This window comes from Stegodyphus dumicola, chromosome 10 (assembly GCF_044657685.1).
Source record: "Stegodyphus dumicola isolate Sdum_Otavi_A_Nest chromosome 10, ASM4465768v1".
Lineage (NCBI taxonomy): Eukaryota > Metazoa > Arthropoda > Arachnida > Araneae > Eresidae > Stegodyphus > Stegodyphus dumicola.
This window is the reverse complement of record NC_140777.1, coordinates 165,932,554-165,954,149: the sequence shown is the minus strand read 5'-3', so window position 1 is coordinate 165,954,149 and position 21,596 is coordinate 165,932,554. Positions and strand designations below refer to the sequence as shown.

Sequence of the window (21,596 nt, the reverse complement as noted above, 5' to 3'; positions counted from 1 at the left end):
CTGTAAAATTGTGTTCACTTATGTTTGGCGAATTGTTTCGAGAAAAAACTGTAAAGGTGTCGACAATTTCCATAATAATGATTCGCCTGGACAGTTCCTGAGCAAACAGGCAAGAAGTGCCTATCTGTATTGATTTTTCATACCCCCCCCAACAGAGGAATCAAATCAGGTACATTTTACTGCCAGACTCCGTAAGAAACACTCTGAATGTCTGCGAAGTATCACTGCAGCTGTGATCTGTGAAGTATCACAGATCTGTGCTGTTAGATGCATTGCTCTCAATCCAACTTGTACTTCCGCTAGTCTCAAAATAAATTTGCAAGTTTTATTCTTTTGAAACTAGTTGAATTTTATCTGCAATCCACGTTTACATGGAAACTTTGAAAGAGAAATTAAAGGGCCTGTTTTATACCTTGATGCAGATATAAGGATACTGCACATAGCAGGTAATTCTCAGTAATCTGAAATACTTCCACAATGGATCTTTGAGAATTTTCCTAATTAAATACCAAAGGACCAACGATATAAATTTCCAAGCACCTACTATCTTAAATATCGTTTCATTCCACGCGCTTTACCAGCTCATATCAAGTGAGATGTAATTAGTACTTTGACACATACGTGATTATACTGAGTTTCTGCTGTTGAGTTCTAGAGCCAAGTGAACCTGAATAAGAGTTAGGGGGGGAAATGCTTAATGTTGTAACAATTCTGAGGAAACATTTATGTGGAACAAAATTTAAAAGAGTATAAACAAACATGACACTCAGAGAGCAACTCTAAATTATTATTAGGTTCCAGGCAAAATTTCTGTATATGGAACATGAGTCGTTTTCTTAGAAATGTTTCTACTGTTGGCTTTTTCGGAGGGAAGGAGAGTTTCGAGTTACTTGAGGGTTTTGGTTAGTTAAACGAGACAGTCCGAATTTCAATGTGCTACCTGTTATTAAATGATTTAGCTTAAAGAGCTATTTTGAGCTGTGATTTACATGATTATTGGATGAATGCTTAAACTTTCTAAAAAATCTTTTTAGTATCATAATTATAATACCTGAGACATGTTGTTCTGTATAAAGGAAAAACGGTGACAGATATCAGCGATAGAAAACTAACAGCAAAGTGATTTGTTGAGGCACTTGTGTTGAAAGCGACCTCTGTTATTTATAAAAAGAATGATTATCCTATCTTAACGTTGAGCTTCTATTCAGAAAACTATGAGATTTCTTTTCTACCTTATTTTCTATTACGTAATATCAGATATTTAGAAGAGATCTGTTTGGCAAAATATACTTTAACAAAAAAAAAATTTCTTCCATCAATCTCAATAGTGGCTTCTTTGGACCTTGCACGAAAGAGACTGAGTGGGCCGGACTTGTGTTCTTCACATCTCGGAAGAATATCATGTGATGTACCAACAATTTACGTTGTGTGGTATTAGCGTTTCATAATACAGCCAAACCCCAAAACACACGCCAAAATAATAGTAATACATATTTATCTTGTGAGTAAAATTGAGAAGACTTGGACTGTTGATGCTTTAAAAATGAATTAGGTATAAAAGATTAGGCATTAAAAATTGTTTGCTGTATTATTTTATAATTATTTATCTAGTTATTCGAATTTTTCAGTTTTTAGCATTTGAAATCATTTGTATACTTTGTTTCAGAAATTTCTTGCAAATATTTCTGAAGAAGTAAGGATTCTGAAACTGAATTAATTTCATGTAACGGTTATATTAAAAAACGAAAGATGATAAGAAGCAATACTTTTTTAGTTTAATTAATTAACTGCTGGAAAACACAAACTGCAATCATTATTCCAGCTCCAATAAAAGTAAAATATAATTATCAAAATAAAATATTCTAGCAACGATAATAACGATAAGTCATATAAATAATTAAATATATAACTTCAACTCTTTGAACAAGATTTGTATCTGTGATTGTAATCTTATCCAAAGATTTGTAATTTTTGAATAAGATGTAAATTTTCAGAGGCCGGACTCATGTTAATTTTTAATGGTAATCAAAGTAATGTGAAAGTGGACTAAAAGGCAATAAAATTTTAAAATATCTCCCAAATCTGTATACAGGAGGACTGGACTGGTTCTGTTAATTGGCAAGAAAACTTGATCATGCTTTTATTGTCGCAGATAATTTAAATATAATTCTAAAAAAGCTTTCCTTCCATGCAAATGTTATTTCTTGCTTGGTGTTATTTATAACAAAAGTGCTTTTATTGGGTTACAAACTTTTCCATTTGTGCATTGTTTTGTTGTTAACATATGATATATGCACACCTTTCTTCTTGCTTGTTTATACTATAGATATAGCGCAACTTTTATAAATTATGACAGCAAATATTGTAAGAATGTAAAATAATAAAAGAAGTGTTATTTCAGCCCCCTCAAAAAAGGAAAATGCATACTTAGCAATATTTTACCCTTTATTAAACTTTACAACTCAGTACATCATACATAATTAGAATAATCATCGTACATAATTAGAACAGTCTTTGAGTTGTAAGCGTCTTATTAATAATGGAGGTAAACCCAGTTGAAAGGCATCTCTTTCTACATTCTGAAGTCTTTTCCTGATACTAATGTAACACAAGTTTTCCAGCGTATGACACTGCTTGGATTTATCATTTATATATATAAGCATCTTAATGCTTTCTTCATTTCCAGAGATTATCAAATTATTTCTCCAATTCTGTGTGCATAATTTAGCACCAGCAATTATAAGTAAATCCACAAATCTCTGGCTACCTCTTCTACATGCATAGAACAATGGGGTAAAACCATACTCATCACGCCTGTCGATTTCAGCTCCAGAAATGAGCAATTTTCGCACTAAAATTTCTTGTTTTTCGATAACTGCCAAGTGAAGAACAGTACTACCCAACCTAGTGGCATTAACGTCACATCCCCGTTCTATGAAGAGCGTAAATAAATCTGCATATGAATATTTTTCACTACCTGAATTTATTTCGTCGAAAGCAGATCTGAATACAACAAACATCAATAATGTTGTTCCGATATCATCGGTGAGGTGAATCTGAAAAAAGAAAAAGTTTAGAACTTTGTAAAAGGGAAAATATTTTAATAATAAAAAAATTACAAAAGCATACAAAAATAATTGATAAACAATAAAGTCATAAAAATGTCTATTTTTCATCTGAAGAAAATCCACAGCTGTCAACAATGAAATCTCAAAAACTGGAGATTTTTGTAACGTGATTGAAAACCAGTAGAGTTAGCATCTATGAAAACCCTAAATATGAGCAATCTCTATGCAAGATATACAGAAAAATGTGGTTGAATATTTCCCCAACTGAATTAAATAAAAAAACAAATGCATGTCCAGTAATTAACAATATGGATACAAAGCATTATTAGAAATTCCTTTTCGTCAAGAAAATAATGCATTTATTTATTAAAACACAGAATTTTTCTAACAAAACACCTAATAGTTGTAACATTTTTGACCCTTAAAAGAAATTTCACTGCTAAAAATGCAGCTGTGAAATGAATTGCTTAATTTCTAACTTAATTTGGACCTCACCATCGTTACTGAGATTTTCCAGGTACTTTTTTTTTTCCCCTCGATTTTGTACTAAAATTGGAGGAAATTGTATATGTCTCAAATGAAGAATTTCAAAGTAAAGAAAAATGAAGTTAAAGAATGAGAGGGGCGTTCTAAAATACAATTTTGAAAAATAAAAATGATAATATAAAATTAAATTCAGTAGGTAGGCAAGCATATAATAAAAAATAGACATGTAAATTTTATTATTATCCTCAGTATTGTAACATGAATGGCATTTCACATCAAGAACAAAATATTTTAACACTAGTATATGTGTCTGTCACAGCTCTGTTATTATATGATACATGCAAACAGTTAGAACTGGATAAACCATTTAGCAAAATAAGCATATTTTTAGGGCAACAAGGAAATGGTCATTAGGAACAAAACGTCGTTAAAAACTCGAGGAAAGGATGTACTTTTAAAGGAAAGGATGCAGTAAAACTGGCATAAAAAAAAATTTATGCCAGTTTTACTGTGGATTGAACCAAGACCAAGAAAGAAGAAATGGGGGGGGGAGAAGTAAATGTATATGAGGCTTAGTCTAAATCTGGGTCTACATATTTTATATATACAGTATGTATATATAAAATAATAATAATCTTCATAATATGCACATGGAAATGTAAATTTTAAAATTTAGTTTAATTAAATATTTATTTTATAAGGCAAATGGATAATTTTAAGAAAAAAATTGAAAATTATTTTGAGTTTTCTTTTTCTGTGTGACAAGTGAAATATCTGTTAAGAATCTATGATAATTATTTAGGAAGATCAAATTAGATTCAACATTTCAAACCTAACAATTTTTATTTCATCTTCACCTCCAAACTACACACGTGCACCATCGCGCGCGTTCGACGACTGACTCTCTCCTTGAGAATCTTGGGATAGAATTTTGTGGTCTGTAATTATATGCTGCCATCTCTCAGCTGTTCTGGGGTTAAATTGGTATGATATTTTTTTAGACTTTTTCAAATAAGATAAACCACAACAAGAGTATCCCCCCAGTGAACAAGCGAAGTGAGAGAACGACAGTATTTACACATACATAGCATAAACAAAAGGGAATTGGGATGCTGGGTTGTGTCAGTTGCTGAAATCACTTACATACATGAAATTAAATAAAAGTAGAAAACAAAATAAAGTAATACAGGTTAAATCTAATTGACATGAATAAATGAAAATAAAGGTTTTTCAGTTCTGAAATTTGTAGAGAATAATTGTGATATGATGAACATTGAAAATCGAGTAACTCAAGAGTAATTATGATCAAGTTAACCAATTTCTGTGATGAGTCTCTTGCTAAATTTCACAATTCATCCAGATTTTGTGGTTTTGGAATTGTTGACAGAGTTTCCAGTAGTATTTCCTGGGATTTTAGGTTCATGCTCGTGAGGAATTTGTTGTATTTCATCATTATATATGAATGCAGGTTTCACTCTGTCTAGGGAAACATTGCTTTGCCTGACATTTATGGATATTTTTATAACTTTGTCGCTTCGACTTATGACTTTGTGGGGACCTGTATATGGTTGAGTGAGCGGTGGTGTTATTTTGTCCACACGAAGGAAAACATGTGTACACTTTTGCAATTCTGGGTGCACAAAGATTCTTGTTTGGTGATTTTGGTTGGGAAATGGCTTTAACTGCTGCATTTGTGCCTGGAGTTTCTGCACATACTCATAAGATGGAGTTGTATTTTGGGCACTTTGGGAAAATAAATCTGCTGGAAGTCTTAGTGAAGTTCCATACACAAGATCAGCACTTGATGCTTGTATGTCTGTTTTAACAGCAGCTCGAATGCCAAGGAGAACTGTTGGTAATGATTCAGTCCATCTTGGGTTTTCATGGGCTTTTAAAGAATTTTTCAAGACTCTGTGAAAACGTTCTACTAAGCCATTTGCTTGGGGATGAAAGGCTGTAGTACGAATTCTTCTTGTTCCCATAATTTGTGTGAGCTCACTGAACAGAGGTGACTCAAACTGGCGACCCTGATCTGTGGTGATGGTAGATGGGCATCCAAAGCGGGATATCCATCCTTCGAACAAGGCTCTGCATGCTGTTGCTGCTGTCATATCAGCGATGGGTATCACTTCAGGCCATCTGGTGAACCTGTCGATGATGGTGAGGCAGTACATTTTGCCCTCTGAAGGAGGCAAGGGTCCGATTAAATCCACATGCAGATGAGAAAATCGTGCGTCTGGTGTAGCAAATGTACCCAGAGGTGTTTTTGTGTGTTTGTGAACTTTGGATCGCTGGCATGCATCACAACTTTTTACCCAGTCTTTAATATTCTTTTTCATATTGGGCCAAACATAGCGAGCAGAAATTAATTTGCAAGATCCTGTTGTTCCTGGATGCGAGAGGTTCTGAAAATGGTCAAACACTATTTTACGAAAAGATGCTGGCACAATAGGTCTTGGAATTCCGGTTGATACATCACAGATGAGTTCTGTTGCTGACACTGGGCTGGGCATGGACTTTATTTCTAGTGAATGATTGCTGTTTTGCAGATTTTGTAAATCATCAGCTTTCTGAGCGTGACTAAAGGCTTCAAAATCAAGAAATGAGGAATTTGAGATGTTGTTTATCTCAATTCTGGATAATGCATCTGCAACGCTATTATTAACACCACTGGTATGACGAATGTCAGTGCTAAACTGAGAAATGAAATCAAGTCGACGCCATTGGCGCGGACTGCACTTCTCTGAATTTTGCTTAAAGGCGTAGATAAGAGGCTTTTGATCAGTGAAAATGATAAAGTTCCGACCTTCGAGCATGTGCCGGAATCTCTTCACCGCAGTGTAAATGGCCAATAGTTCTCGATCATAGGTGGAGAATTTTTGTTGACTGTTGGTGAGCTTAACAGAGAAGAATGCAATCGGTTCCCAGTTGGTTGTGTTGAGTTGCATCAAGGAACCATCAACTGCCAGGTCACTGGCATCAACCCAAACACTAAGTTTGGCTCCTGGAATTGGGTGACGAAGAAGAGTTGCGGTAGCTAGTGAATTTTTGGCATTTGTAAATGCCTGTTCGCTAGCCTCAGACCATTGAAGTGTTTCTTTGGGATCGTTTTGTTTAGGTTTTCTGCTCTTTTTATTATTTTTGATACCTTCTGAAAATTTATTTAAGGGTGCTAATATGTGTGCTGCTCTAGGAACGAAACGTCTATAGAAATTGAATAGACCTAAGAAGCGTCTTAATTGAATTATGGTAGTAGGTTTAGGAAAATTCAAAATACAGTCTACTCTATCTTTCAGGGGTTCTGTTCCTTCTTCAGATACTTTGACACCTAAGAAATTTATTGAGGAAACACCAAAAACACACTTAGAAGGTTTAAGGCTAAGGCCATAATTTTGCAATCTTTCAAAAAGTATTCTTAGATGCGAGATATGCTCTTCCTCAGATTTAGATGCTACTAATATATCGTCTACGAATGCATAAACAAATTTTAAATCTCGAGTAACTTCATCGATGAATCTTTGGAATGTGGCTGCAGCGTTACATAGGCCAAATTGCATGCGACAGCTTTCAAATAAGCCGAAGGGGGTGATTATAGCACTTTTGTGGATATCATCAGGATGTATAGGGATTTGATGATAGGCTTTAATTAAATCAAGGTACGAGAAAATTTTGCAGCCATGTAGTTCAGAAGTAAAATCTAAGATATTAGGAATGTTATAATTATCTTTTATTGTTTGTGCATTGAGGGCTCTGTAATCTCCTACAGGACGCCATTCCGTGCTGTCCTTTTTAGGGACCATATGCAAAGGTGATGCGTAGTTACTTTTTGAAGGACGAATGTGGCCTAATTCTATCATATTTTGGAATTCTTCTTTGGCGATTCGTAGGCGGTCTGGGGCAAGACGTCGTGCTTTAGCAGTGACGGGAGGTCCTGTGGTTTGGATGTGATGCACTACTGTGTGCTTAATTTCTTGGTCAGCACGGGGTGGTTTTGTGATTTCTGGAAATTCTAATAATAATTTATGGTATATACTGTCGCCAGATACTGTCTTTATTGAATGTATTGCACTAACTCGTAAACTGCATTTAGAGCCAAGATTAGTGTTACCGTCGATTAATCTTTTTGTGTGGAGGTTAGGCATCAAGTTGAAATTATACAAAAAATCTGCACCAATAATAGGGGTTGAAACACTGCCGACAAGAAAGGTCCATCTGAATATGCGTCTTAAACCTAAGTCTAAGGAGAGATTTTGGCTAGTGTAGACGGAAATTGGTGTAGTGTTTGCTGCTGAAAGGGTCATTTGGATGCGATTTCGCCTTTGCAATGCTGTTGCTGGAATTATAGATACGTCAGAACCCGTGTCGATGAGGAAGTTGACATTTGTGCGCGCATCTCTAACAAAAAGGCGACGAGAATTGGAGGGCAAGGCTGTAGTCGCCGCTATGCCTCGCCTGGGCCGTTTTTTGAAAATTTACAGGGCGGGGTACACTTTATAGCTCTCTCACCAAATTTAAGGTGGTACCAACAGGTATCAAACTTGTTTTTATTTTGAGAGGGGCTGCGTTCTCTTTAGCCGCGATATTTATTCTGACTACGAGTGCGGCGACGATCACGCGAGATATTATCGATTCTTACGTGCAATTTTTTTATCTCTGCGAGTAAACGTTCTTCAATGGAATCTGAAATATTAGCAGAACAAATATTTGTGGCACTTACCGCTACAGGAGATGGTGATACATCGATGACACGATCCGCAACTTCCGCAGCTTTATCCAAGGTTAAAGGCGTGTTCGCTGCGAGTATCGACCTGTACGAAACTCGGGATAAAAACAGTTAGCATTAGTTCATCGGAAATGCTGTATGACTCAGCGCGTCGTCGCATTATGCGTAAGAGTTCACTTGGCCGGCGATCTCCCAACTGTTCGCCGCCGAGGAGTTTTTTCATTTCTTGATGCGTCGATTCTCCGCACCGCTTGATTAGCTCAGTTTTAATGTGATTGTAAGGATCCGTGGAGTTGGGGGCTTTGATTACATCTCTCACAATTGATGCGGCTTCGGCGGGCAGGTGCGAAACAATGTAATTATACTTCGTGCGAGACTCCGATATCGCTTTCGGTGTTCCCAATTCAAATGTTGCTTCGCACATAGTGAACCATAGTGAAGGATCGGCGAAGTTGTACACAGGTATCTTTACTGCTCCGATTATTGCTGTTCCTTCAGTCATTTCCAGTCACGTGGCTAAGTCCCAAGTAATATGTAAAAAAAAGAGAATTTTTTTTTTTTTTTTCCGTGCAAATATTAGTTTAAAACAATAACGCTTGGTTGCTGCAAGGCCGGGTCACCATTGTTAAGAATCTATGATAATTATTTAGGAAGATCAAATTAGATTCAACATTTCAAACTTAACAATTTTTATTTCATCTTCACCTCCAAACTACACACGTGCACCATCGCGCGCGTTCGACGACTGACTCTCTCCTTGAGAATCTTGGGATAGAATTTTGTGGTCTGTAATCATGTGCTGCCATCTCTCGGCTGTTCTGGGGTGAAATTGGTATGATATTTTTTTAGACTTTTCCAAATAAGATAAACCACAACATATCTAAAAGAAGTTACTTCATCCTTATACCAAGCATTTTAGGCCACTTTCTGTGGCACATGTTTGCATGATTCCTGAGTTTTGCAGAATTACATAGTTGTTGTAAAGAAAATAAACAAATCATTTAAAAAACAGTGCAATGAATGCAGTAATGTATGAATGGCAACATGTCTTTTGACCAGGTCTGGCACTAGTAGGAATTTATTCACTCAGTGGCTAAATATATTATGCAAATCAGATCATATTCACACTACATACCTAGGAAAGGAAAAAAGTTAATTCCCTTCCAGTCCTACTATTATTTTTTGTAATAAAATATTATAATTGTGTAACCAGTTTTTCATAAATTTCAGATTCACATGCTTCACTAAACCATCTAAAAGACCGAGACAAAATTATTGTCATTCAAAATACAGACAAAATTATGTTTAAACTCTCCCCCCCCCCAATTCACCAGAACTAATACTAAGTTCTGATTTCTTTGCAACAGAACGCTTTTAATTCTGTGTAGGAAATCTTTGCCTTTCTTTTAAAACACTGACAAAATTTATAAAAAAATACCTTTCTGTCAAATTTTTTAAGTCTGGTTTAACCCTTTGCGACACGCATATTTAAAATATATTTTAATCTTTAAAAAAATGCCTTAGAATAAGTCAGATGGACTTACTTAAGTGCCTTTAAGGCTTGAAAAAAATTCTGCGCTTTTATTTTTTACGGTGGAAGGTGGGATACCATTTGTCCCACCATGCAACTAGCACATGTCTTATAGCATATTGGTGTATAGCAGGGAAAAAAAATTATATGTGGAATGAATAAACAAAATAAAGCGTGCATTCTAAAATATTCATAATAAACACACTAAAATGCATTTTGTACTTATTGCATATATGCATGACTTGTAAAATTTTGCATATGCACATTTTGCATGTAGTATATATTTAATATTTTTAAATTTTAGGAACAAAAGAAAATATTTTCTTGAATATTATTTTAAGATTAAAATTTGATACTCGTACATATGATACTAAATAAAATATTAAAATTGGCACTTGATTCAAAAACATTTATATATGACTAAAATTGAAAAAAAAAGTCACTTTCATGAAACTTTGAAAAACATGTTATTTCATTCTTTTGTAAGCATAGAGGCACTTCACATGTTTCACACATGCAAAATGTTCGTCGTTATTCTTTCGATATGCTGCAATATGCACATCTTCTCCTGCTCGTTCTCTTTGGCGTTTTACTTACATTTTTTAGTGTCTTTTCTGGTTGTACGAACGGGTTTTTAGTTTTATTTGAACTGGGGATTTCAGTTTTCTTTTCAGCTCTTTCTTGCCTGCAAGTGCCATTAGACCTTCTGTAACTGAGAGAAGAAAACCTTTCATTGTTTTTACATCATGATCAGGTTCGCGAACAAACTTGAATAAATGTGTTTACTATACTCGCATCTAAAAAGTAAAAAAAAAAAAAAAAAAAAAAAGTCATGTGCCACCATTTCTTGCTTTTGCGGTCTATTTCATATAGTCCTTTCAGTTGATCAATCAGTCGACATATCCCATATTCTTATTGTATGAAATAATGCTGTTTGGGCACAGTACTTTTTTTTTTTTTTTTTTTTTGTCTTTCCATCTCGTTCCTTTCTATTAATTTCTTTCATTTCAGTTGCCTTTTCCAGGCAAGACAGGATGGAAACGGATCTTTTATCCTTCCATTTTATGCAATAAATTGAATCATCGCTAACTGAAAAGTCTATATATCCTCTTGACATAAATTTGTGGGTAGATACTTCCGATTCATATTTACAGTGCCACATGCATAGATGCATCTGTGTCTTTAAAAAGCGAAACAAATTATGACTACTTCCCTTTCTTCTTCAGCAATAACTTCAACCTCAGTTATTCTCTCCTGGATTTCAATTTCATCTGAATCAGAAACTGACATCTGAAGCATTTGAGTCGCAATCAGATGGCAATTCAGCAAAAAGATCCAAAGCTTCCTGAGTTGTTAATTTTTTCCTAGACATTTTAACACATCAGAGCATACAACGGATGTAAAAGCGCGCGCAATCACGAAAAAAGTAGATGCAAAAAAGAAAAGAAAAAATAATCGTGAGTGCTGCCATCTATTGAGCGGAAATTCAAGTGTGTGGTGGGACAAATTTTAACCCACTTATTTCAACTGCAAAATTAATGTTATAAAATATTGAATACAATTAAGATTTTTGAAAATAAAGTACTTTTGAATATTAAAAAGTATCATACATATCATAAACTGTATACCAAAATTTTTAAAATATTGAAAAATGCGAGATACAGGGATATCACTCTTGTGATCCTATTTTGAATATTTTTTGCTTATAAACTTAAGCCCTGGTATAGTAGTAACATCTACTGAGAAAAATAATAACTAAAATAGATAATTTTTAAAAGATTAGAAAATTTCTAACGGAAATTGCTAACTGAGAAAACAAATATTAATTAGGTGGGGCATATATTGACCCACCATGCCGCAAAGGGTTAAGTAATTTATTATGCATGAATTGCATTCTTATATAATTTTTTAATATTATAAAAGCTAATATAATATAGTACAGTCAAAAGTCGTTAATTCGGACACCCGTAATCCGGAATGATCTATAATCCGGACCTCAAAGCTACAAACTTTCTGCGCATGCGTCGTGTTGACGCATGCGCGTAAGACCTTTACGGCTGCGAATTTGCGTGTGCGCGTGCCCAAAATACGTTTACGAATGCGCGTTTAATGTATAACGGACGGGATAAGCTAAGCTAAAATTATCTAATTATCTATTTTAGTTAATGTTGCAGATTGCGTTGTTCCTTAATCTTCGAATTGGAGCAATTTTATAAAAGTAAGCTTGAACTTTCGATTATGTCAAACATAATTTCTGATATATATTTACTAATATGTAAAGGATATACAAAGGGAAAGTATCTTTCGGAGTCCATTAAACAAAAAGTGGAATTGCTGCAAAAAATGGATAAAGGATAAAGGATTTGTTTATCTAACCATTCCGAAATCTGTTTATCAATTTCACGCTGCTCTGCGTGTGTGGGGGGGGGGAACGTGGCATATCCTTTGGATAAAGGCATATCCTTCTTTTATCTAAACTTTAACGTTTGTTTACCTAAACTTTGTTTATCTTTAACGCCGCGGAGCGCAATGAATTGGAAGTTGATCTGTCAACACTATCCTTATCTTAAGGGCAGATGTTTTTATTTTATTTGGCTCATAATTGCTTACTAAATGTGGTATTTCCTCTCGATGTACTCCGGCTTTGATATGATTTAAATCAAATGCCTCGTCATTATAATTCGCTTCCAATAGCGAAGAAAGTGACAGAGGTTATTGAAAACGAAAAAATTTCGATTGACAAATTAGTCGGTATTCTCGACACAGCAATTATAGGACTTGAACAGCGGAACTTTGTAACTGAACAAGAAATTATGTCTGTTTATGGAATTAAAGAGAATGTATTATCACATAAAAAACGAAGCAACTTAAACAACTTACACTGAAAGAAATATTTAATAAAGTAAACAAATAAATATTAAGCTTTTTTTTTTTTTTTGTAAATTTTGATACCCTTTAGATCATAATTGTTCTTTATTTCGTAAATTACGGTTTCATATTTTTAATTTTATAATTTCTGCATGCCATTTTACCAGATTTAAACTGATGATCTATAATCCGGAAAAATCGATAATCCGGAATCGCTGAAGTCCCGACGAGTCCGGATTAACGACTTTTGACTGTAATATGCAAGACTGTCTGAGTTTTACTCCAGTAAAGTATTCATCTGAGAATTTATTACAAATTTTATGAAGGTTGATGATATATTTTTATTTCAAATATTTTATTTCACTTTTTTAAACATGAAGTGGAACAAAAATTTCATATTATTCATGACATTATTAAGCTACCTTCTCTATGGTTTTGCTGACCTCAGAGTATTGAGCTAATACTTTAATTCGAAAGCCTCTTATACTATTCAGTCACTTATAAATTACTCCTTTTATCCTTAATTAATTTAAATTTTAAATGTTGGCATGTCTTTTGTGTAAAGCTTAAACTGTAATTATATAATTTCAACATTTTAGGCATCTTAAATTTGTGTGTGCATTAAAACAGTTGTCAAAGCACACTGTTATAATTCTTGACACTATATTTAAATACAATTCATCATAGAAAATTTTTTAAAGAAAAAGTTTATTGTGTTAAGGCTATTGAAAATCTATACAATAATTTTTTAGTAAAAATCTTTTCCTTTATGCATATAATTTCTAAGTAAATATTTTTGTTTTAAAAAATCGTCATGTTTAAAAAATTATTAAATAGATGCAAAGTAGTTTATGAAAAGTCAGTTATTAGGTTATTAGAGGAAGAAAATTTGCGTGGCACAATATATAGAAATGTGTAAATCTTTTCTGGGGAAATTTTAATCAATTTAATAATATCAATGTTTGTTGAAAAAAAAAAATGTCATTTTATTATGAGGAGTGGAAATAATAAAATTGTATGCTTTAATTTGTGCATTTTCTTATTTTTATGTGCAGTATGTACTAATTCTGTAAAATATAAAATCATGACTGCACTTAGTTGAAACATGACTGTTTAAGGAAATCGGTTGTTTTATAAAAATTTGTGAATTTAACAGATTTTATTGTTTGAAATAATTAGCGAAATTATTGTATTATGAAGATGCATAAATACAATTTTTGAATGAAATTTTAACATGCATTTGTATTATATTTATATAAAAAAACAAATTTACTTTTTATTGAGATAATTATGTCCATCTTTATTTTTTGTGTATCTCTTACAACTAAAAATATTTTATCAGAAATGCTAACTTTCCATAAAAGTTCTATTTTATTAGAACTGAGTATTTTTTTAATTGTTTTTTCTTTATATATTGATGAGCCAAACTACATTTGCATGCAAAAATATTTTGTTTTATGTATTTTAATACATTTTTCTCATTTTATTGAACATTTGTAATTTAGAATAAATTATACACAGTTCTTGGCTATGTTGACCCATTCTGGCATAATCTGTTATAACTTTCATCATGTTAGGTTATATTTCTGTGTATTTGTTTTACACATTAACTCAGTATATTCTGCTTAATTCTGCAGTTTCATCTTATGTTATATTTTGATGATAAAATCTAAGCATTTTGCTTTTAAATGATCCTCTATGCACTTGAAATGTTATTCATATTTTTGAATAAATTTGCTACCATTTGTGAAAAACATTTTTTCGCTTATGCATCTCCAGTAGGTGGGGGGAGGGCACTGAATAGGGCACACTGCTCATTCCCTCACATATATGCATTAGACACTCATCAGCTGAGCTGTAATACACAAGTTTGGACCGCAAGGAGAAAAAAAAAAACGTTTATGCTCAGCCAGAAATGAGAGATATTACTGGTGCATTAAAATTAAGTCACCAATTCTTGTCTCTCTTTGACTTTTTTTTTCTGATGTTAGAAATCAACCTCACAGGACTGCCAGCTCCAGCAGTTTACTAATTATGACTGAATTTGCTACTTCAACATCGTCTGGAAAACTGGATGAGAGTTATTGAGCGCCAACACTGTGTGATATGATTTTAAAGCTTCTCTTTTCAAAAGAGATCTTTTGTAAATCAAAAATGAACTTCTTAACCACAGTAAAATCTGTTGCCTTCATCATGCATTCTTTCTTGACTGCATCAATTCCGACATGAGAGCTTTCAACATTTCTATGAACTCTTTTTGTTGCCTAGGGCAGATGGATTTATTGGATACAGCGTCCCACCTCCCGTGGAAAAGAAATGTTGTCTGCTTCCCGTAATGTGCCTGCGACCTCAAGTCATGTGGAAAGAAATCTGTTTTCGGCAAAAATAATATCGATGCCCCCATTCCTCTGCAGTGTCACCTTTATATGTTCCCAAAGAAGGTGAGACTCTACAAAATCGTAAATGTTTAGGAGAATGTTCCTGAATGTTCCATGACTGGCACAGCAGAGAACGGGCTGTCAGTGCCTTTCGGTGCAAAAGAACAACTTCCACTTAAGGTTGTCGTATGTGGCTTAATCAGTGGATGAAAACTCTGACTCCACCAGAAGCAAAATACAGATCAGGGAAGCAAACAACCAGCAGCTGTTTCAGGTGTCAGCACTTTGGGCATATGCAAACTGGATGTCCTAACCATTCTGGATGTCTTTACTGCTTATCATGTACCTGCAAGTTCCCAGGAGATGCAAAATACCTGCATAAAATGTAACTCATACAAATTTGGTGACTTTTACAAAATGTCCTTTCCATCACAGCCATAGCTGGGAAAATTCCAGCTTCAACTGAAAGCCTAGAGTTTTGGACTTTATCGAAACGACTCCCGAAAATCGAGGCAAACTTTGTCGAACAATTTGAAAATAAGGAATTTGACCAAAATTTCGGTTTTTAGGTCCTCCACGATTTAGGACTTTCTGTGCCAAATTTTAGAGACTGTAAAATTGTGTTCACTTATGTTTGGCGAATTGTTTCGAGAAAAAACTGTAAAGGTGTCGACAATTTCCATAATAATGATTCGCCTGGACAGTTCCTGAGCAAACAGGCAAGAAGTGCCTATCTGTATTGATTTTTCATACCCCCCCCCAACAGAGGAATCAAATCAGGTACATTTTACTGCCAGACTCCGTAAGAAACACTCTGAATGTCTGCGAAGTATCACTGCAGCTGTGATTTGCCTAAGTTTGTAAGTTCACTGTGTGTTTTCGTAGCAGTTCCTTTCTAGGTTAACTACCTGAAAGGCAAGGACACTTATTATGAAAGAGAACACTTATTTGTTATTTAACTCAGGACTTGCAGTCTGCATTGTTCAAATGTATGTTTCCTTGCTCCTGCTGACAGAAATACTCACAATGTATTTCTAACATTACTTAAGCAGGAGAAACTGTGTTTCGAGATTCCGTAGTATTTAAGTGGGAGAAACTGTATGTATTTCGAGCTCCCATAGTATTTGTTTAATACTTATTGATACAGACAGGTACATGATGGCAATGAGTTTTTGCATCTATTATCTTTTTGTATTGTGTTAAATAACTGATGTTTGTGACAAATTCATCACTCCCCAGTGATCTGTATTGTTTAAACATGTACAGAAAATTTATGTAAATGAATTAAAAAAAAGAAATGTGAATAGATGAACATGTTTTAGAAGGCAAATAATTTTGTGTATTTAATAAATAACCAATTTTTTAAAGTTTATTTATCTTGATTAATTTTCAATTTAAATATTGAAATTAATTTTTATTAACTTTTTCTGCTGTTGATAAACATTTAATGCTCTGAACATTCATATTTAAAATAACTTTCTATTTTTAACATTTTAAAAATTTATATTATATGAAATTATATATAATTCTTTTATTTTTAGAATTATTTTGATTTAGAAAACTAAGAAATCGGGAGATAAAGATGAAATTTGTCACAAAAAAAAAAAAAATCTCCAAGATATATGTTGTCTTTGTTATTGATATTTGTTGTTATATCTGATCATGTTTTTCTGCTTGCAAAAGTGCAACTTCATTTGGCATTTCTGTGTAAATTAGAAGCACTAAATAACAACATAATGCTTTGTAATTTCAATATTGAGAATTGAATTATTATTCAGAATGAATAATTCCTAAAATTCAATATTTCAGAATTGTGCCATGAAATGTTTAATTTTCTTAATTTGGAAGCATTATTTTACAAATATTTTGAAAAAGGAGAAAAATCTTTTCAATACTTTATATTTCTTACATTTATATTTTTTGCCTCCTCCTTGAAATTTTCCAATTAATATCTAATGTTAATTAGTTGTTAAAAGAAGATATTTTTGAATTTGATATCTGAATTTTTTGTTTTCTGTGAAAAAAAAATGGATGCAAAAAAGTATGTCACAAGACATATTTTTAAGATTTTAAAATTTATTCTTTTTGACAATTACAGTCAGTTTTTGAAGAGCTATTATTAGATTTATTCTGAATTTTATTAATTGCTTTATGTTGTTCAATATATTTAATGCAAGATATCTTGCACTAAACAGTAGGTATGACAATGACAGCTATTTAAAAAAAAAGAAAGAAAGAAGAAGCATTTCTTGTGGAAAAAAATTATTTCTAATTATAATTTTCTCTGTTACTGAGAAACGTTAATTCCTAATATTAATTCAGAAGTTATTAATATATTTTTATTTTCTAAATCTGTAAACATTATTTAACAAAATAAAGGTTTTTTTCATATTTCCAAGAGTTTTATTAAAAAAAAAGCAGGAAGTGTGGGAACATTTTCCTCAATTTATTATTTTTTTTTCTAATCATAGAATTGCTTCTGTCTTGAAAATTTCTCATTAATAACTAATATTCAGTAATTGTTAATATGAATTAAATTTATTACCTCAACATTTTATTTTATATATCTGAAAATTATTACAACAAAATATTGCTTCAGAAATAAATTTTATATGTTGTGGAAAAAAAATTAAGGAGGCTGGCAAAATTGTCTGTTATTATGTAAACCAAACCCTGGTACCTTGTGTTACTATGGAAATGCATGTATTACCTAAGAATTACGTAGAAAAACTTTGCATCTATTTCATATTTCATAAGAAATATATTTGATATTTTTTGTTGTAATTATATATTTGTGAAACTTAAATTTACATAGTATTAAATACTACATTTCTCTGAAAATTTCAAATGGGAAATGACAGTTTTGCATTTTAAAGCTGGGCTAATTTTTAGCATTCAAGAAGTATTTCAGGTCTTGTATTTAATTTTTTTTTTTAAATAAGATCTTAGGCTAAAAAATGAAGTCTAAGAGGATTTTAATATTAGTGTTTCAACCTATAATTAATTGTTTTTTGTTAAAACCCATGAATTTTTATGCAGGATAAATCAAAGCACAGGATAAAAGAAATCCACTTTTTTTGTTAATTTTTTCCTTTAAATATAAGACCATGTGGAATTTTTTAAAACTTTTCTGTTGTCTTTCATTCTGAAATACTTCATTTAGCTGTGAAATCTGTAGAGTTCACAGCTAAGTGTTAAGGAAAAATATAATTTTTTATTCTTACGTGCCTTAACGTTTAGCTTTAAACAAATTATGCTTTGAAACATTCTGCATATAGTTTTTAATTGTAAAACAGTATATTATTTTAATATTAATAATATATTAAATAATAAATATATATTATTTTATATATTAAATAATAAAAATATATTATTTTAATTATAAATAAGTATTTTGTAAGGAGGCAAAGCTAATCTTTGAGGAGTAGTATGCATGTGCATCAAACTCTCTTCAGAGGATAATGCACCTGGTGAAAGGGAGACATGAAGTAATTTTCTTCCTTCAATTCCTTTGTTCCTAAACATCTTTCATGTTTTTTTTTTTTTTTTTTTTTTTTTTTTAATCAGCACGATTCATACAATAAAATTGATGAAATGCAATTTTCACTACAGGAGAGGGGGGAAAATAATGCTTCAAAATAATTTTATCCAAGTTTTTTAAAATGGTTAGTTAAGGTAAAAGAATTGTTGTAAAATACGTTTTTGTGAAAAACTAGTCATAAAATGATATTTTATTAAAAAAAAATAATTGTGAGAAAGGAGGGGAATCACTTTTTTCCCTTCATAGATATGTACTGTGAATTTGATCAATTTTGCATTGGAAATTTCTTCATGAAGGCAGTCCTTTTCATCAGTCAATATCATGTATCATGTCAGTGTCATGTATCAAGAAAAGGACAAGTCAAACAAATTTAGATGAAAAAACAAATTAATTATAGAAGGACTGTATCCTGTCCTTTTTAAATAATTTATTTGCATGTTGTTATCGAATATTTTGTCTAATATTCATGAGGAACTAGATTGAAAGTTTTAAAACTTGAATGTCTGAAACATAAAAATACCCTTTAGCTTAGAGAATTAAGAGAATTAAGTTTATTAATTACGAGAATTAAGATGTAGAGAATTAATTTTTAGTTCATATATATTTTAATTGTGTAACTATATTACTGAGATACCAGATAAATCATTTCAAGGGAATAATTTATTAGTTTAGTCTTAAACAAATCATTTCTACCTCTCCATGTGCATATTGTTTTTATTTAACATTTTGGGGCACAAATGATAAGCCTTAATAAAGATTTAAAAATGTGCGTTTTTGCTTAACTAATGAAAAGGCATTCTGTGAATTGAATTTGCAAGGAGAAGGAATAATTTAATTGAACATTGTGCAGGTGTTATTGAAATAAAACTCAAAACAACAGTTTTTAATTTATATAGGGAGAATAATTTATAAAATTTCTAAAACATTTATTTTGGTAAGTTGTAAAATTTCTTTACAAATAATTTTATGGAAGGATTGCATCCATTCACTTGCTAATAGAAAATGTTGATTTTTGTTTTAGAATAAATTTAATTTAAAGCAGTTTTCTAATTTCTCCACCAAATACTCAAAACTAGGCTTGAGTTTTCACATGTGTTATCATTTACCCAGGCTTACACATAGCATGTGAGGCATGAATAATCATGAGATATTTAAGAATTAAATCTTAAATGATTTTAATTATTAAATAATAGTTGCATTCATTCCGAACCCTTCTTACGTAATTTTTTTAAAAAATTGATAGCTTAATATCTCTGTTGCAATGAAGTGAATGAAAAATCCGACTTTTTCACTTTAGATCTATATTTGAACTATTTGAAAGAAAAGTACTCTGAGAATTTCTGCTTTTAAATTGTGTTTTATATTTATGCTTATGAGAATTACCCCACTTTAAATTTCTACACTTTTTTTCTGCATTCATCATTTTCATTTTGCTGAGCTACTGTCTGTGTACTATAGCAAGTTACTTTATTATGATTAGCTTTGTCCTTACTGTTCAGTAATCTTAAAAATTATTTACAGTACATGTGAATATGAAGTTCATAATAGTTGAAGATAACAGAGCATGCAGTTATATCAGTATTTCTATGATAGGGAGAGGTTCTAAAATCACAGATTCATAAGTGAAAGCTTTTATATTCTGTGTATAAAATCTCAGGAAATTGTACAGATAGCCTTAAACGATTTTTATTTTTAGTCTTTTCTTCTTATTTTGATTTTTAATGTATTCCCCCCACCCCATATTTAATGTGAGTGATACTGTTTATTTTGCAAAATGAAAATAAGTCTATGATTTTAGCAGACATTTTTGAACAACTTATTTTTCTATGCATAGACCAGATATGCAGTTCTGTTCTAATATATATGAATAAATGTTCTGATATGAATATTTCATCCTACAACCCCTCAAGGCAAATCAACAGTTATATATTTAATAACTTTAGTTATTATGTGTTTTTGTTTCTGGCTTTCACAGGAATAACACCTTTTCTAATAAAAAGCTATGTTTGAAATTTATATTGTTGAAAATATTTAAATGTCCGCTGAAAAATTATATAGTTAAAATATAAATAAGTAAACAAAATGAATAAACTTTTAAAATGACTTTTTCTAAATTATAAATAAAAAATATTTGCTCTCTATGGTTGCTGATGTAAGTCAAAGATTACTGCATATTAATTACCGTATTTTTCGGCGTGGGACGCCCACCAGTGTATAATGTGCATCTATAATTTTACGCTAGATTTTTAAATTTTTGTTTGTATATCTGTATAACGCGCCATTCGAACAATAATGTACTGCATTGACAAGTCTTAAGAGGAACAATATGTGTGTGGGTTAAATGCTTGAGGGAGTAAATATTCCTGCAAAGAGGATGGATTCAATGCAAATGTCCAAAAGAATGCTATGGTAGGGTTTCGAGAGAAGGTGGATATAATCTGGAGAAAGAATGCACTTCCAACACGAAAGAAGTCATGGAATTAGATTTCAGATGTTTTCTCTTTCTGTGAAGCTGTGATTTTCAAGTGAACATCGAAGGTTTTAGTTGAAATACAGTTGATCTTGTGTTAATTTTAGTAGTAAATATGGTTCCTGCAAAAAACACACTGCTAGTTTTAAATGCAAAGTCATTCAGTTTGTGAAAGAAAATGGAAATTGTGCTGCAGCAAGGGTGTTTGGTGTTGGTGAATGATAATGATTCACCAACAATGATGTTTGTTTATGTACCAGATTTGCAGTGACGGTGAAGATAAAACAGAAATCGATGATGTGCCTGAGGATATAACGGAATACCAGCATGTTGAACATTTTATGCTATCCGATAATGAAAAGATTTTAAATTTAAGAGGTATGTCATTTCTTTTAAAACAGTATAAGTAAACACAAAAATGTAACTTATGTATGCCGATTTTTTTCCATATTTTTAATTTATTATTTTTATATCCGTCGTGCACTCGTATAACATGCACTCGTAAATTTCAATCATATTTTTGGCAAAAGT

General features: G+C 32.1%; 2 protein-coding genes across 9 annotated transcripts in view; one reads left to right on the top strand and one right to left on the bottom strand.

Moving 5' to 3' along the window:
- Positions 1 to 21,596, top strand: part of LOC146995185 (uncharacterized) — a 428,660-nt gene that overhangs the window by 364,498 nt on the left and 42,566 nt on the right. The gene's annotated exons all lie outside the window — the stretch shown is intronic.
- On the bottom strand, positions 1,592 to 8,374 carry LOC146995186 (ankyrin repeat and SOCS box protein 7-like). The gene is made up of 2 exons (XM_085825820.1): positions 8,272 to 8,374; positions 1,592 to 3,056 (listed from the first exon to the last, which is right to left on the bottom strand). The coding sequence occupies exon 2, from the start codon at positions 3,018 to 3,020 to the stop codon at positions 2,490 to 2,492; it is 531 nt and encodes a 176-aa protein (XP_085681946.1). The 5' UTR covers positions 3,021 to 3,056; positions 8,272 to 8,374; the 3' UTR covers positions 1,592 to 2,489.